At 46.4% G+C, this 14033-nt stretch overlaps 1 protein-coding gene across 2 annotated transcripts in view; it reads left to right on the top strand.

The window, feature by feature from the left end:
* The window catches only part of ANXA13 (annexin A13), a 53877-nt gene that overhangs the window by 22198 nt on the left and 17646 nt on the right, over positions 1-14033 (top strand). For both annotated transcript variants that reach the window (XM_012660812.1, XM_012660813.1), the window contains 2 exons: positions 1831-1906; positions 11087-11181. In XM_012660812.1, the coding sequence (XP_012516266.1) occupies positions 1831-1906; positions 11087-11181 (171 nt within the window). The remainder of the gene's footprint in view (positions 1-1830; positions 1907-11086; positions 11182-14033) is intronic.

The raw sequence follows: 14033 nt of genomic DNA, 5'->3' as shown, positions 1-14033 counted from the left end.
CCCTTCTGCTCTAGGAGTGGATGGTTCTCCACTAACCACGGCCTAGAACTCAGCCCTGCTCCAGCCCGTGGATATTAGTCAGGACACTTTGGGTTGCAAGGGCAGAAACCCAACTCATACTAACTTGGACCACAGAGAAGTTTGTTAGTTAATGAACTGGGAAGTGCAAGGATACAGGCACTGGTGCATCTGAGGATTTATACAGTGTTACTCAATCTCTCTCTCTCTCTCTCTCTCTCTCCTGCTCCCATTATATAGTGCAGTGGTCCCCAACCTTTTTGGGGACCAGGGACCATTTTCATAGGAGACAATTTTTCCACAGATGGGGGTGGGGATGGTTTGGGGATGATTCAAGTGCATTACATTTATTGTGCACTTTATTACTATTATTATTACATTGCAATATATAATGAGATAATTCTACAACTCACCATAGGTTGGGGACCCCTGAAATAGTGGACAAAATCCAAATGGTCACCAACAGCCCTAGACTCACACTCCCTCAGCTTAGCAAGCCCAGTAGGGAGAGGCATGTCTCTGTTTCAGTATCTATGTGTCCACCAAAGGAAATACTCTAACTGATCCTGCTTAAATTTCATCCCCACTCCTGAGCCAATCCTGATTGGCAGAGTGACAGGGCACGCGCCCATGTTGGTGACTGCAGGTAGAGTGATGGGGCTGAAGCCTCATGACTGACAGCACCAGCGAGACCACATGGGTGGGGGAGGGGAAATCCCCCACAGGAACTAGGCATGTCCTGCAGATAAATGCAACACGCCCGCCATGCTGTGTGTGGTTTACTGCTCACTCCCACTAGCACCCAAGGAAATGAAAGGCAGGAGAGTGGAATTGGGTGGTGCTGGCTGTAGCTCCTAAACCAGCCTTCACTGAAGGATGGGAAATACATGGATACATGTCACCAAGGAGAAGCTCCAAGAGGGAAGGCAAACAGCTGGGAAAACTCAGGGTATGTTCAAGGCTACTAGCTGCATAACTGCAATTAACCTCACATCTTTGAATTTTTGTAATAGTCATGATGTATTTATTTTTATGGTTACCTTCTGTTTATGCAAGCAATATTGGCTTTCTATTTTAGTGTTCATTGAAAGTTTCCTTTTTAAAATAACTTAAGTAAAAACAAAGGTCAGTTGAAAGAAAAATAATAAGCAAATAATACTGTAGACATAGGTAATTGTGGACAAATTAGTGCGTGTGTTATGCCAATGAATGAAGTGTGGGAAACAGCTCTGCCTCATACATAATCAGGACTTCCCTCCCCAAAAGCACAAAAAAGCCAAAAGCTGTGCTCTTGCTGGTTCATATAGTATCTCTGACAAACCAATCCATGTCTCTCGTCCTATGGATGGCAAAGATCTAGGCCGCCAAACAAATCTGTAGTAAGATCCTAGAACCTTCAGTGTCTGGCCAGCAAAGCCTACTCCTTAGACATAGCTGTGTCTTGTGGCAAAAAGAGAGAAGCAGCACTCCAGGACATTAGCACACAGTGTTATTCTCTGTTTCAGAGACAGACACACAAAGGTGGGGTTGATATGAAAATCGCTCATCGCAGAGTTGGCCAGAACGATTGTCTTGAGAACAGAGGGGACCATTCTCCTGTGGCCATCCAAGGCCAGCTGGCCCCAAGGAGTACCAGCCACCTCTCTAGGGCCAGCGTTTCCCCAGCTGATTTCCACATGAACCCATGCGTAAAGTGTCAGCTGCTCCCTTGTTTGGATGACCACGTGGTCTTCCAGTTAGCTACCAATTTTAGCCAGAAATAATTTAAGAATGCCTATATTGTCATCTCACCTTTTCAATTATTTTCTCCAGGCCAAAGCAAGAAATCATGAGGGTTTTGATGTGGATCGAGATGCCAAAAAGCTGAACAAAGCCTGCAAAGGAATGGGTACGAGAGATATTTTGTTTGCTAATTTACTTTTGAAGTTGATTAGGCTTGATCTCATGTCCAACTTCCCCATGATGTTAGGAAGACAACCTCCCACTTATCTTGTGTTATTCCAAGCTAGCTCAAGTCTATCACTTCTAATGATCTCTTTATTAAAGTTCCAGAAATTATAATCAGACCCTATTACTTTTCAGCATCCTATGTAACAGAAGTTGGGTATTGTGACATTTAACTTGGCCTCAAGGCAAGGGAAACTTCATGAGAAGTACAATTCCTGCAATTCTAGTGCCATCCAAACCCCCTGCCCCTTTCATGGGAGGTGGTGGGGAGCCGGGTCTGATGTGAGCTGCATTAGGGACCTGGGAGTGGCATCTAGAAGTAGATCTGGTGTGTGCAAAATTGTGGCCAAGATCAAGAGTCAAAACCAGAGAGGCTGTTTACACCCAGGCCTAAGGGCCAGTACATGGCCAAGAGCTGAGGACTCAGTGAGAGGTCAGGAGCAAGGTGAACCCAGGACCAAGGCGGGGCGAGGGAGAAAGCATCTAGGTTACAGCCATGAAGAGAGGCTCTGGGACCCAAGGAGTCCGCTCAGAAAACGAGATTCTAGTCCCCAAGGCCTGGCAGAGGATGCAATGCAAAGCACAGATAGAAGAGTTTACCTTGAATGGGAGCAGTAGAGAGGGGCTGTGATGTCAATACCTTCACAGGTGGTGTTGGACAGAGCTGAAGGTGCTGGTGACCTGACATTGCTCAGTGGGTGGGAGGCAAGGTTATCTACTGAAGACAGGGCTTGCCCATGCAGTAGGGGCCTGAGTGGTGGTTTGGAATCACCCATGAGTAGGGTGACAGAGAAGGGGACATGACCAGCAAAAGACTGCTGATCCATGACAGAGCCCCGCTGAGTAGGGAGACCACAACTTCCCATGGCTCCAGCCCACATGGCTGTGTGATTTTCTCCTGCTGCCTGAAGGAAGGAGAGGAGAAATGGAGGTTAGATTGACCCTGGCTTTGGGGATCAGGGGTTCGAAAAGAACAAGCAAGTGAGGTCATTGAAGGGGATAGAGGGGTCAAGGCAAGGTTGATTAAGTTCCTGAATTTTCTTTTTTATATTTATTGAGAAACAAAGATTTCAGGTATTGGGCTAAGCACTTTAAATTCAAAATCTCATCAAGTCATTCTCCATTAAGTTAAATCCATTTTTCAAATGAGGAAACTGAGGCCCTGAGACGTTCAGTAACATACTCCAAGTCATAAATCTAGCAAGTGGGGAATACTGGGCTTGAACCTACTCCTGTCACTACTCTAAATGCCACCAATTTAGATCCCAGCGAGGCCACCTCAGCTGCGCAGCTGTCATTCTGGAGAGGGTGGGGATGGGGCTGAGAAGACATTGCCCAGTGCTATTGACAGCTGGGAGCAGCCATTAGAGTCCACAGGATGTTTTATTGAATTATTCCTTTGCTTATCGTGATATAATTCACACAATGTAAAATTCGTCCCTTTGTAATGTGCAAGTCAGAGTTTTAGTTTATTCACAGGGTTGTGCAACCATCATCACTAATTCCAGAACATTTTCATCTCCTCAAAAAAAACCTGCACCCATTGGGAGCCCTTCAGCCCCAGGCAATCACTAAGCCATTTACTTCTTGTCTCTAAGGATTTGCCTATTCTGGACTTTTCATATAAACAGAATCATGCAATATTTGGTCTTTTGTGGCTTCTTTCACTTGGCATAATGTTTTGTGAAAACAAGTGATAGTTTTTTTACTTAGAAGTAAATTAGTGGAGATTTACTCTCCTAGGAATGGATGTCATGGTAAAATAGGGCCATAAATTTGTGTGACTCCAGAAGAAAAAACTAGGATCCATGGTGGAAGTTCCAAGGAGACATAGTTTGCTTTAATATAAGAAATTTATCTAACCGTAGAATAGCTGCCTTGCCCAGGAGATGTTGAGAAGTCTCAGGGATCGGGGAAGATCTGGTGGGGAGTGGCAGATGGGATTTCTACATAGCAAGTATTCTTGGATAAATCACAGAGAGAGAAAGAGAGCGAGGGAGAGGAAGAGGAGAGAGAAGGGAGGGAGAGAGAGAAGGGAAAGGGAAGGAGGTGGAAATGAAAGATGACAAACAGGTGCTTATTTGGGGGCATCAGAGGGCCCGTTCACACCCTGACTTGGCTAATGTCGTATTCGGACCATGCCACCAGGAGGCAGGCTTTGCGTGGACCTGGCAGGATGTTATGGCTGAACCAGCCTCCCAGGTGCCTTCCAGGTGAGGCTTCCCTGCTTGCTGCCTTTACATGAGGTCCTGACACCTGGACGTGGGATGAAAACAAGAGCCCAGGTGGGTGTGGGAATGATTCAGTTGTGATTAGTGATGAATCCCCGTGTTTGTAGCCACCATACAAATTTAGTTCAACAAGCAAAGATTGAGCACCTACTGAATGCCAAAGTCACACCGCATTCTTGCCACCTTTGGGATGTGGCCACGATGTGGGACCAACGTTGTACTGGTTACTGTGTAGATCACCTTCTCTATGCCAAGTGATAAGCTAGATGCTGCACACACATCATTTTGTTAAATCTTCCCAACAACCCGGCAAAGTTGGTGTTATAATGACTTAACAGATGAGAATGCGAAGACTCAGAGGTTAAATATCTTGCCCAAGTTCATAGCATTATGAAATGAGAGGTGGGCAGTTGGAAACTAGGACTGTCTTGGAGAACACCGATTTGGTTGAAAATCTAGAATCCCACCCTCTATTATAAGTACAAGCTGAAGCAAAATGACATTGTTGGTAAGCATTGTCTGCAAGAATACGCATCAGTCTCACTGATGTACCAGCCGTGCCAGGGCTGGATTTAAATGTTTAGGGCTACACTGTCCAATACCCACAGAAGTGAGCCATACAGATGATTTTAAATTTTTGAGAAGCCAAATTTTAAAGGAAGAAAAAACAGGTGAAATTCATTATTTTAATAATATATTTTAGTTAATCCAATACTGCATCAAAAATATCACTTCATAAGGTAATTAACATAAAAATTATTAATGAGGTGTTGTAAAATATCCTATATACTCCCTGCCCACTCATCACCTATGCAAGTCAAGATAATAGTCATACCATAAAATAATTTTATTTTTTCAAATGACACAAAACAGGCAGATTTCTTGATTTTTTTCTTTCTTTTCTTTTTTTTTTTTTGTTTGTTTTTTTAGTTTGTTTGTTTTTTGCATCCCTGCATTCTTGGTATCCTAAGTCCATGCTTGGTCTGGGTCTTGAGCAACCCAGAACAGCCCCACGACCTTTCCCTGCCATGGGCACTCCTGGGCAGCCCTTCCTCTCAGGGCTCTGTCCCCTCTGCTCTCCCAGGCACTACACCACCAGGCTGGGCCCCGACCTGCCTCCTGTTGGATGGTCCTAGCAGGGCCCCACTGGAGAAAATGCCCTGATCCTGAGAGTGTGTGCACCCCATGTCCATTTTTGCTCTCTGAAATGGAAAAGAACGTTTGCCATTCTCCCACACAGTGTTGCTGAAACAGGCTCTAGAGGTAAAAGATTAGCTGGTAGTCCACAGCTTTGAGTCCTCAGGGGGTCTTATTAATATGCAAATTATGCCTTAGCCTGTGGGAGGGGGTTGCTGAGATTCTGCATTTCCAATAGGCTCCCAGGTGATGCCGATGCTGCAGGTCCTGGGACCACCCTTTGTGGGGCAGGGCAGGCCCATCTGAGATGAGCGGAGGTTAAGCTATGTCACTCCAGCTTCAGAGAAGCCTAACCAGGCCTAGAACTCAGATCGTGACAGTTGGCCCAGCACTCGCCACATGCCAGGCATGGGCACGAACTTCAGCCCCTGTTCTGCCACTTACTGGTGCCATGATCTTAGTGTTCCCATCTGCAAAATGGGGCTAACAGTGTCTCCTTGCAGGGAGGCCACACTGAGCTCAGCACCCGGTGGCCCCAACTATATGCTGGGATCCAAAATCCACACAAAGCCAGTTAGATCAGCATGAGCATCCAGTGGGCCTCAGTGATGTTCTCTATCACTGAGGTCAAATCGGGTTGAATGGGGCCCCCAGAAGATATATCCACCCAGAACCTGTGAACATGACCTTATTTGGAAAGGTCTTTACAGATGTCATTTAAGTTAAAGATCCTGAGGAGAGATCATCCCGGATTACTTGGGTGGGCCCTAAATCCAACGACAAGTGTCCTTAGGAGAAACAGAAGAGAAGGCCACACACAGAGAAAGCCATGTGAAGACGGAGGCAGAGACTAGAGAGACGCAGCACAAACCAAAGAACACCAAGGACTGACTGCCGGCAGCCACCCGAGGCTGGGGGAGGCAAGGGACAGATTCTGCCCCAGAGCCTCTGGGGAGGAGTGTGGCCCTGCCGACACCGTGACTTCAGAATTGTCAGGGAATAGATTGCTGCTGTTTTAAGCCACCAGGTTTGTGGTAATTGATGCAGCAGCCTCAGGAAGGTAAGACAGAGGACAAGGGAGAAGTGAGGACCCACTCAGGCAGGCAAGATTCTCCCCTCTTCATTCCTTCATCTGCTGGGGCCTGGGCAACCCAGTGGTGTCGGCAGGAGGGAGTGGCCCTGGGCACCGGAGCTGGGGCTGCAGCCTCAGGGCTCAGCGAGGGGGCTGGCGCTGGCACCTGGAGCTGAGGGAAAGCTGAGTCTCTGCCGTGTGCCCGGATCCCTTATCTGGCACACACGCCTGGGGGACTTCAAACCCTGTGGCTTCCGTCCTGCTGAATCTAGGCTCAGTGTCTTCCCAGAAAACTGCTGGGACAGCAAACCAAGGAGGTTGGCTTGTCACCTGGTTGTCACCTGGTCCTGACCTCTGCTGTGTAATCACAGTGTCTGATCCATAGTTGGGATTGAAGTCCCTTCTTTTCTCATTTTTTAGTTTCTCCCAGAACCACTGGGGACTGGCCCTGGTGCCTCGAACCATTGTAAATGTTTACAGGAAACTGCTCAGCAGCACCAACTGCTTATATGACACACATATTGTGAAATGCAGAGTGAGGTCACCGTTCAGTGAATCGCTTTGTGGTCGGGCTCCCAGGATAAACGTGAGACCTGGACTCAGCAGGCTTGAGGAAAATCTGGTATCATCTTCATGCCCTCCTCCCACCCCCAGCCTGTGCTGGGCCATCTCAGGATCGCTTTGCTCCCTGGTTTCTTTTTTTTTAAAGTATTCCAGGAAGGAAAATCTAGAAAACATTATTTTTTAAATATTAACTCAAAGTTTATGGGTTGTACATGGCATCAGAGTAGGGAGGATGTTTTTTGTCAGTCCTTGCCACATACGGCCCATCTGAGTATCACATGCAACTCATACCAATGTAGAGACAAAGTTCTCTCACGATGGTGGGCAAACTTCTCCATCCATCCATTCATTCGTATATGCATGTGGTTAAGCACTCACATTCAGGAAGTCATCTGATAAATATTGAGGGCCTTCTTTGTGGACATAGCAGTGAACAAAACACTCTGCCCCTGTGGAACTTGTGGTGTGTCGTGGCAGAGACGGGAAGAACAGGCAGCATGAGGGACACCGGGGAGGGCTGCCTTGTCTGTCCAGAAGAGGCCGGTGAGTTGAGTCCTGAACAAGGAGTGGGGGTGAAGCTGAGGATTGGAGATAAAGGGGCTCCAGGCAGAGGGAACAGCCCATGCAAAGACCCAGAGGTGAGAAAGAACGTGTTCTTTGCTCTAGAAGCCGAGAATCATTTATATAGTAGGTGGAAAGGGGCCCTGGGAGAGGATAGGTGGGGAGGACAAGAATTTGAGAGGCAAGTAGGAGGTCCTCCTGCCACCTGCCAGGATCCAGGCCTGCGATGCTGAGGCCTTTAACGGGGACAGGTGCAGCTCGAATGGAAAGAAAGGGGCAGGTGCAAGAGATATTTACGAGAAAAAGAAATCCCCTTGGAGGTGAAATTTCTGGCACTCAGAAGTTTGAAAAAATAATCATAATAATGTCACAGAGTGAATAACTAGATACACGTGACGGAGGTGAAGCTTCAGGTGGAAAGGAAGGGGGACAACATAAGTAACAGTGCTGGAAGCAAACCAGAATGACGCAGGCAATTAACTGCTGCTATGTGTGTAAGTGAGCTCATCCTAGAATTTTCTACTTCTCCAGTTGGAACCAAACAGCTAAATCTTCCCCGAACTGCAGGGGTGGAAATACCCCTTGAGAGTAAGTGAACAGTTCAAGGACACAAAGCTGGTGGCCACGCCAGGACCAAAGCGCAGCTCTCAACCCCCTGGTCGGGCCTCTTTCTAAGTTCCCACTCTGCCTTTCCAATGATGGCTCTGAGGGCTGGTGCCTGAGTCGAGGTAAAGGCAAAACACTTCAAGTTTTTGCCAGGATTCCTCTTTCTTCCCCTCCCCATGTCCAGCCAAGTCCCCTCAGTCCCTTCCCCAGTGCTACGGCCTGGATTTTTCCTCCTCCCAACCCTTCCATCAAAACGAATCCAAAGGCATCAGCCCCGTTCCCTGTTCGTTCAGGATCCTGACCGCTCAGCTGGGTGGCAGCCACATCCTAGGCTCACCCGCTAACCAGGGCCAGGTGGCAGGGAGTGGCACTGTGACAGCACACACCACCCTTTAGTGACCACTCCCTAGGCCCAGGCACTGGGCTCAGAACTTCGGTACTTGCAATCTGACATAACCTTTGCAGGGATCCTAGACATCTACAAATACACAGCGTGCTGTGGAAGGCCAGAGGAAGCAGAAACTTAGCCCTTCAAAGGTTTATAAAAGTACTTGGTCTACCCACAAATGTGGCTGAGATGCGGTGAGTGAGCCTTGTGTCAGCGCATGCAGAGAGTAGCTTGAGCCCAAACTCAGGAAGTCTCAACGCCACCATAAGGGATTCTGATCTGATTCCAGGAGTCCTGAGGAGTCACTAAAGGTATTTAAATAATGGTGTGAAATGAGCGCATGCATGCTTCCGAGGGTGGACTGTGGCGCTCAGAGCCGAGCATCAGGCAGACTAAACACACTTAGGGCCTGTTGGGCAGCAGCACTGGGAATGAGGAAGAGGGACAGATCAAAGAGTGGTCTCGTAGTGAGACACATGGGGCTTGGTGGCATCGGAAAGTAAAGGAGACGAAAGGAGGGCCCTCGAATGTGACTTTGGATTTCTCAATTTGGGTGATGTCATGCCCAGAGATGGAGGAACAGGGTGGGGAGTGGATTTAAGGATAGACCAAGAGAGTTCAGTTTTAGCTACACCGGAAATTGAAATGCCTGGGGAGATCCCAGCTACAGCGAGCTGGGAGTAAGATCTGAACTCGAAGGAAAGGTTCGGGCTGGAGGCGCTGACCTAGGATTCATCAGCAAAAGGGCGACGGTCACCTGGAGGAAGAGTGACTGCAACTAGAAGGGAGAACTGGAAATGGAGTTAACAGGGCAGGGGAGAGAAGGGGCATCAAGGATGCTGAGAGGAAGGCGGTGGAGAGGCGGCAGGAGCAGCAGGAGCGGTGTAGAGCAGGGAAGGAAGGTGTTTCACACAGAGAACGCCCAGACAAATCCAAATGCTGCACAACGGTCAGGTACACGCAGCAGCTGAGAGGAGACGCTGAGCTGTGCCTCAGTTTCCCCGTCTGAAAATAAGCGTTTGGACTAGACGGGCTCTGACGTGCCTTGCAGTGCCTACGGTTGCGGAGCGCATGCTCGGACCCCGGCGCGCTCCGTCGTCGGTGAGCAGCCTGCGGAAGGCTGGCCCCGAGCCCGCGTGCGCGGGAGGCAGCGCGGGCACGCAGACATGCGCATCCCTGGGGTGCACGGGCTCCCCGCGCACGCTCGGCACCACCGCGGGGCCCCGCCTGGGCCCTCTCAGTTCATTCTCGAGGCAGCCTGGTGTACTATTACTCCCACCTCAGCGGGAGAACGCAGGCTTGGCATGGCAAACAGCTCGCCCCTTGTCACACAGCACAGGCGCGGCCATGATTTGAATCCAGTCTGAAGAAACCGAATTTAGGGTTCGATGGTTAAATAGTCTCGTTCATTCCCACGCCGGTAATACCTGGGTCATCTTTCTAATCCTGTTTCCATGTTCAAACCAGTATGTTCCTCCCTTCTTTCTTATTCCTTATAGTTTTCAGTACTGATCAAATTGCAATGAGCATGTATTACTTTGAGCATCAGGAAAAAACACTTTTTAGAAAGAGCACGACTCAAAGGTGTAACAGGATTTTAAAGGGGCAACCATTCTTCGTGGTCCCAATTAGGACTTTTCTCCTGAGATTTATAAACTTAGGTGGGATTGATTTTGTAGCAATTTGGACCTATATTGTGATCTCATCCACTTAATTATAAGTACCCAGATGCCAAGGAACAGGTCATACTTTTTCTTTCATTTTTTTAAAACAGTTTTATTGAGATATAGTCCACATACCATATAATTCACTCATTTCAGTGTGCGATTCAATCGTTTTTTATCATATTCACACATAGGCGCAGACATCACCATAGTCAATTTTAGAACATTTTCATCACCTCAAAAAGAAATCCTGTCCTTTAGCTGTCATTCCATTAGGCACCTACATACCCCCAGCCACTAGTCTACTCTCTGCCTATTCAAATTTCCCTATTCTGGATTTTCATATGCATGGAATCATATAATAGGTGGTCTGCCATGATTGGCTTTTCACTTAGCATAAGATTTTCATGATTCATCTATATTATAGCATTTATCAGTATTTTATTCCTTTTTTCTGGCCAAATACAATAACCTTCCATTGTATGGATACCCCACAATTTCCTTACCTGTTCATCTGTTGATGGACATTGGAGTTGTTTCCACCTTTGGACTATTATGAATAATGCCGCTATGAACATTCGTGTACAAGGTTTGCGTGGACGTATGTTTTCATTTCTCTAGAAATAAAATTAAAGAACATACCATACTCATCCCTCTTTCTACCACCATGCCTAGCAGTGTGCTCCATGCAGCATGAGGCTTCATGGATATTTAGCTGAGTGAGTGAAAAGAATACAGTTTTCAGCACAAGACATTAAAGCTCAAGGGTCTATTTGGTTCCACAGAAGCCTCTGCCCACCTTTGAGCTGTGAGTCCTGGCTGTCTCAGACCTGACTAGAATAAACCTCCATCTTGTTCCTTCTTCACTGTGGCTTTGTTTCTTTCCCCTGCCCTTTAGGAACTGATGAAGCAACGGTCATTGAAATCTTATCCAGCAGGACATCCGATGAAAGGCAACAAATAAAACAAAAGTACAAGGCAACGTATGGCAAGGTGATTCCAGGGGTCCCTGGCAAGTGTGCGCACAGTCTTGACTTTGATCTTCTCCGCTTTTTCTCTGTTCCCCAGGCAGCAAGATACCTGTAAAGCTTTATTGAGTCAGCCGGAAGGAAAACTGAAATAGCTATTTAAAAACTTTAATTGCCTTCAGAAAAACTGAAATTGTTTTGTTAACTTAATAGCCCATAAAATCAATACTCTTAACTCATTATATTTTGAATTGACTTCATTTTTCTATTAAGCCCTTAATTTTTTTCCATTCAATTTGGACTAATTCCACATATTATAGATAGGCCCATGATTTGAAAATCAGTTTCCACAGGTGGATCTTTATGCAGGAATTTTTCATTTATTTAGCCATCTTCAGGAAAGATATTTTCTTCATAAGTGATTGTTACAGAAAACTAAAAAATAAACTCTCATTTCATCAAGCATCCACACTTTTTTCTTTGTTTACATTTTTTTCTTTCATTATTTTTGTTGATGATGCTGTTATGTGTAGAATGTTTCAGATATGCATTAGGCCTTCTTCTCCTCCTCCTCCTCTTCCTCCTCCTCCTCTTTCTCCTTCTCCTTCTTTTCATCCTCTTCTTCTTCTCCTCCTCCTTCTTCTTCGAGACAGGGTCTCACTCTGCTGCCCAGGGTGGAGTGCAGTGGCTCAGTCAAAGCTCAGTGTAACCTGGAACTCCTGGGCTCAAGCGATCCTCCTGCCTCAGCCTCCCTAGTAGCCGTGACTATGCGCCACCATGCCCGGCTAATTTATTTTTTTATTATTATTATTATTTTGTTTTTCTTTTTCTTTTTTTGTAGAGACAGACAGAGTCTCAATATTTTGCTCAGATTGGTCTTGAATTCCTGGCCTCAAGTGATCCTCCCACCTTGGCCTCCCAAGGTGCTGGGATTACAGGCGTGAGCCACTGAGCCCAGCTCTGTTTCTTTATTAATATATAATGAACATGACTTAACCTTTTCTTAATGTCATTAGGACTATCACTATGCAAAATGCATATCAACTATTTTGCTGTATTCATCCATATTTATAAAACATTTACTGTTTCAATCACTATATGTACAAATAGAGAGAGACAGATGGATTTTCCTACTTACTTGACATTGGGCAGGTAACAATCTCCTTAGGCCTTGGTCTCCTCACGTATGGAATGAAGATGACAACTTACCTCCCTCCTCCTGTTGCTGGAAGAATCAAACAGGATAGTGCCAGCACATACCAATAAAGGAAAGCTGTGATGGGGATGATTATTTCCATTTTACAGATAGGAAAAGTAAAGCTCATGTGTCTAAACGACTTATGTAAACATCACACACTTACTTTAAAAACAAAAAAAAGAACCAGGACTCACATCCAAGTCTTCTGGTCTTCAAAGCCAGTGTCCACCCCTGGAGGACCCAATGCCCTGAGTGGCGTTAGTCACTTATGCACTAAATGGTGCAAATGGCTATGCTTTTATAGTTTCTCTGCTTCTCTCCTCATTATCAGGCTTGTCAATGTCATTTTCGATGAAAATAACTGAATCTTCAGTTCACCTGCATTTAATTGAATGAAATGAAGTTGAATTTTCTGCCTTGTCAACATGCTTCATTCTAGCAGCCTCCCAAGTCATATGTCTATATCCACCCTACCAATATGGAAAGTCAGATACAAGGCTTCTTAATCATTAGTATAAAATAAATGTAAATGGGTTTAAAACAAGGGCCTAAGGGATCTGCTAAAAATAAAGGGGGCATGTTCTAGCACAAAACCTCGTGACACCTTCATCTGCCAATCATTTGCTTACTTTCTGGTTCTCAGCTGCGTTGCAGAGAGCTGAGACTGCCAAAGAGATGATCTAGAATCCCAACATCACAAAGCTTGAAGACGTTAAGGATTATCACATCTGAGTCCCCATGACGGCTGAGCTCCAAAGAGAATAACCACCCCATGATAACAAAGCAACTTAGCAGGAAAACCAGGAATAGCACAGAGATATGCTGAGCCTGCTTCTCTTCTCTGTCCAAACAGAATGTAAACACAGGAGGATTAGTTTTCGTGCTTGTGGCTTGTAAGAGCAGGCAGCTGGGATTTCTCGTCTCTGCAGTTCGTTATAATGCCCACCTGGCTGGATCCGCGTCGTACAGCACTGACCGCAGGCCTGCCTTCACAGGTGCAGCGCTAGCTGGAACAGCTGCCAGGGCTGGAGGCGTAAGATTACAGCTCCCTTGTAGGACTGCAGATCCCAGGGCTTCAGACAAAAATCTTCTGGGTTTTCTCCCAGGCCAGAGCTCAGAGGTTCATTTGAGAAGCAGTTGATTTGCCTCCTCTTGGAAAATTCCTTTCAGAATAGGATTATCAAAATAAGCATTTATTGAACATTTAAAATGTTGCAGACCCTGTGCTCGATGTTCACATGGATTGTCACATTTAAGTCTTCCGACAACCCTATGAGATAAGTCTTACTATTCTTCCTAGTTTTCAGAGAAGGAAACTCACAGTTGGTGAAATGAAGTACATTTCCATGGTCACAAAGTCACTGTGGCTATGTTCTTAGCCACCACGCCACATTGCTGAGGAGCCAGGCCCACCTGATGCTGTAGTTTGTGTCCTTGAAATGCCAGCTGGTCAATGGGCCTCCAATCTGCCCCTCTACATGAAGGTCTTCGTTTAGGTTGGGGCATTGACAGCTGTAGTCAGACTGACACCATTGACCTTTTCCCTGTTGAACCATCTCATTGGAGGGGGACAGGTGGGGGAGGGCAGTCAGCTCACCTGTGATAAGAGGGTGCCAGGGAGAATTTCATGTACTTCCCTTCCGCTACCTGAGTTCTTTCTCACGTGTGTCCCTTCCAGG

This window comes from Propithecus coquereli, unplaced genomic scaffold (genome assembly GCF_000956105.1).
Source record: "Propithecus coquereli isolate 6110/MARCELLA unplaced genomic scaffold, Pcoq_1.0 Scaffold68, whole genome shotgun sequence".
NCBI lineage: Eukaryota > Metazoa > Chordata > Mammalia > Primates > Indriidae > Propithecus > Propithecus coquereli.
Note: the sequence above shows the minus strand (reverse complement) of the source record. Positions and strands in the feature narration are given on the sequence as shown.